Here is a 2,471-nt window from a genome sequence, read left to right as displayed (position 1 = left end):
CAAGAATACAGCTGTAACAACGCCATTCGGACTGTACGAATTTTTGGGAACATCCCTAGGACTCAAGAACGCGACCCAGACCATGCAACGCGCCATGGACAACATCCTGCGGAAGCTACCATTCGCCAATGCCTACGTAGACGACATCTTCGTAGCCTCTAACGACCATGAGGAGCACCTTCAACATTTACGCCAGCGGTTCGAAGCCCTACGCCAAGACAATCTCAAGGTAAACGCATCAAAATGCACCTTCGGGCAACCGCAAGCTCTCTTTCTAGGCTACGAGGTCTCCAAAGATGGTTTCAATCCACCACCTACCAAGGTAGAGGCAATCAAGGCATACCCGGAGCCAACTACGGCCACAGAACTGCGACGTTTCCTCGGCGTGTGCAATTACTATAGACGCTGCCTCCCCAACGCTGCAGCCAATCAAGCTCCACTGCATGACCTGCTAAAGGGGCTAACCAAGAGAGCCAAGCTCAAGTGGACGGAAGAGGCGAAACAGGCATTTCAGCTGTGCAAGGCCAGCATAGCTGATGCAGTCTGCACTACCTTCTTCAATCCGGATGCAGCACTGGCACTCAGAACTGATGCGTCTGACATCGCCATAGGAGCCGCCACCTGGGATTCCTTTCGCAGAAGCTGAGCGACACACAGAAACGCTACAGTACATATGACAGGAAGCTTCTCGCAGTCTACGAAGCAATTAAGCATTTCGAGAGGATGCTAGAAGGACGTCCTTACACAATCCACACGGACCATCGCCCTCTCGTTTATGCAGCAAAGCAACGCGCAGACAAGGCATCACCCAGGCAGGCAAGGCACCTGGAGTACACACTTCGATTCGACGCAAAAATCGTACACACCCCAGGCCGAGACAACCTCGTAGCGGACGCGCTCTCTAGAGCAATACCCGCAGAAGAAACAGCGACAACCAAAGACCCAAGCAAAGAAACTCACACAGCAACGATCAGCATGCCAACCATCCTCGACGCAGCGACCATCTCGGAGGCTCAGCTCACGGATCCAGAGCTGCCAAACCTCCTAGGAAATTCAGCACTCGCTCTCGCACTTCTAGACATTGAAGGCAACCCAATCTGCTGCAGCACCGAGAACAATCTCGTACGCCCATATCTTCCAGTCAAGCTTCGCAAGACAGCCTTCAATGTCCTTCACGGTGTCGCACATCCGAGCATCAGAGCAACGAGTAGATCGGTAGCACAAAAGTTCGTCTGGCCAGGAATGCGTAAAGACACGGCGCGCTGGGCTCGCAAGTGTCTGCCTTGTCAACTTTCCAAGGTCAGCCGCCACAATCGCGAAGCCCTGGGAAGATGCCAGGAATCGGACAACCGATTCGACCACATCCATGTAGACCTCATCAAATTGCCCCTCGAACAAGGTATGCAATATTGTCTGACGATAATCGACAGATTCTCTTGCTGGCCTGTGGCAGTCCCACTGCCTAACATGCAGACAGCGACAGTCGCCAAAGCTCTGTTGGATCATTGGATCACCCTCTATGGCACACCACTCTACATTACATCCGACCAGGGAGCACAGTTTGAGTCGGGACTATTCAAGGAGCTCGCGCAATTACTAGGTGCCAAGCTGATACATACGACATCCTACCACCCTCAGTCAAACGGGATGGTAGAGCGGTTCCACAGGGCCCTCAAAACAGCCCTGCGCTGCTGCGCGCACGCTTGAACAGACTGTTTACCAACAGTACTCCTGGGTCTACGCTCAGCCTACAAAGAGGACCTCAAAGCTTCCCCGGCTGAGATGCTATATGGCACAACGCTCCGCCTACCAGGAGAGTTCTTCATTTCGACAACAACAACAGCGAACCAGACGAACTTCGTGTCCAGCCTTAAACAGCTCTTCAATAGCATCAGGCCGGTACCAGCATCGAGGCACACGACACCGCATCCCTTTTGTTTCAGGGACTTGCACAGCAGTACGCACCTGTTCAAAAGGGTCGACAGCATACGCAAACCTCTGGAGCAGCCGTACACAGGCCCACATCGCGTAATCAAGCGCACGGATCACCGCACATTCGTTATCGAGGATGAGGGCACAGAGAAAACGGTCACTACAGACCAGCTGAAGCCAGCGTACCTGGAAGCCTCTGAGCCAGCCGACCGAACTTTACCTCCACCTCAGACACCAGCTCAGTCACAAGCAGACGCCACTCCACCGGCAGAATCTACGCAGCCTCCAACATGAGCCGCTCAGCCTTCAAGTACACGGCATGTAACGTTCTCAGCGGTTCCTGGGCTGATCACTGGAGGGGGAGTAGATGTGGCGACACAACCAGCTACGTCGGCGCCGCGATCGAGGCGCAAACAACTATTGGTGCCGAGAGAGTTCTTCTGAGCCGCGAATCACCGAGCCGGAACCCCCAGACCACCAGAGGCCAAATCCACCTCTCTCGAGCCAACAGCCGCCTCAGATGTAGCGCCGAGGAGTTC

At 54.2% G+C, this 2,471-nt stretch overlaps 1 protein-coding gene across 1 annotated transcript; it reads left to right on the top strand.

Annotated features, from left to right (window-relative positions):
• The first annotated feature begins 1,782 nt into the window (after nt 1–1,782).
• LOC116417002 lies at nt 1,783–2,226 on the top strand. Its single transcript, XM_031928007.1, has one exon. The coding sequence runs from the start codon at nt 1,783–1,785 to the stop codon at nt 2,224–2,226; it is 444 nt and encodes a 147-aa protein (XP_031783867.1).
• The last annotated feature ends 245 nt before the right edge of the window (nt 2,227–2,471 follow it).

The sequence above is a fragment of the Nasonia vitripennis genome (assembly GCF_009193385.2).
Source record: "Nasonia vitripennis strain AsymCx chromosome 3 unlocalized genomic scaffold, Nvit_psr_1.1 chr3_random0014, whole genome shotgun sequence".
Classification (NCBI taxonomy): Eukaryota; Metazoa; Arthropoda; class Insecta; order Hymenoptera; family Pteromalidae; genus Nasonia; species Nasonia vitripennis.
This window is presented reverse-complemented; position numbering and strand designations above follow the sequence as displayed.

Bases quoted from the DNA above. Each gene is read 5' to 3' on its own strand.
- LOC116417002 (XM_031928007.1), top strand. From the start codon at position 1,783: ATGCTATATGGCACAACGCTCCGCCTACCAGGAGAGTTCTTCATTTCG.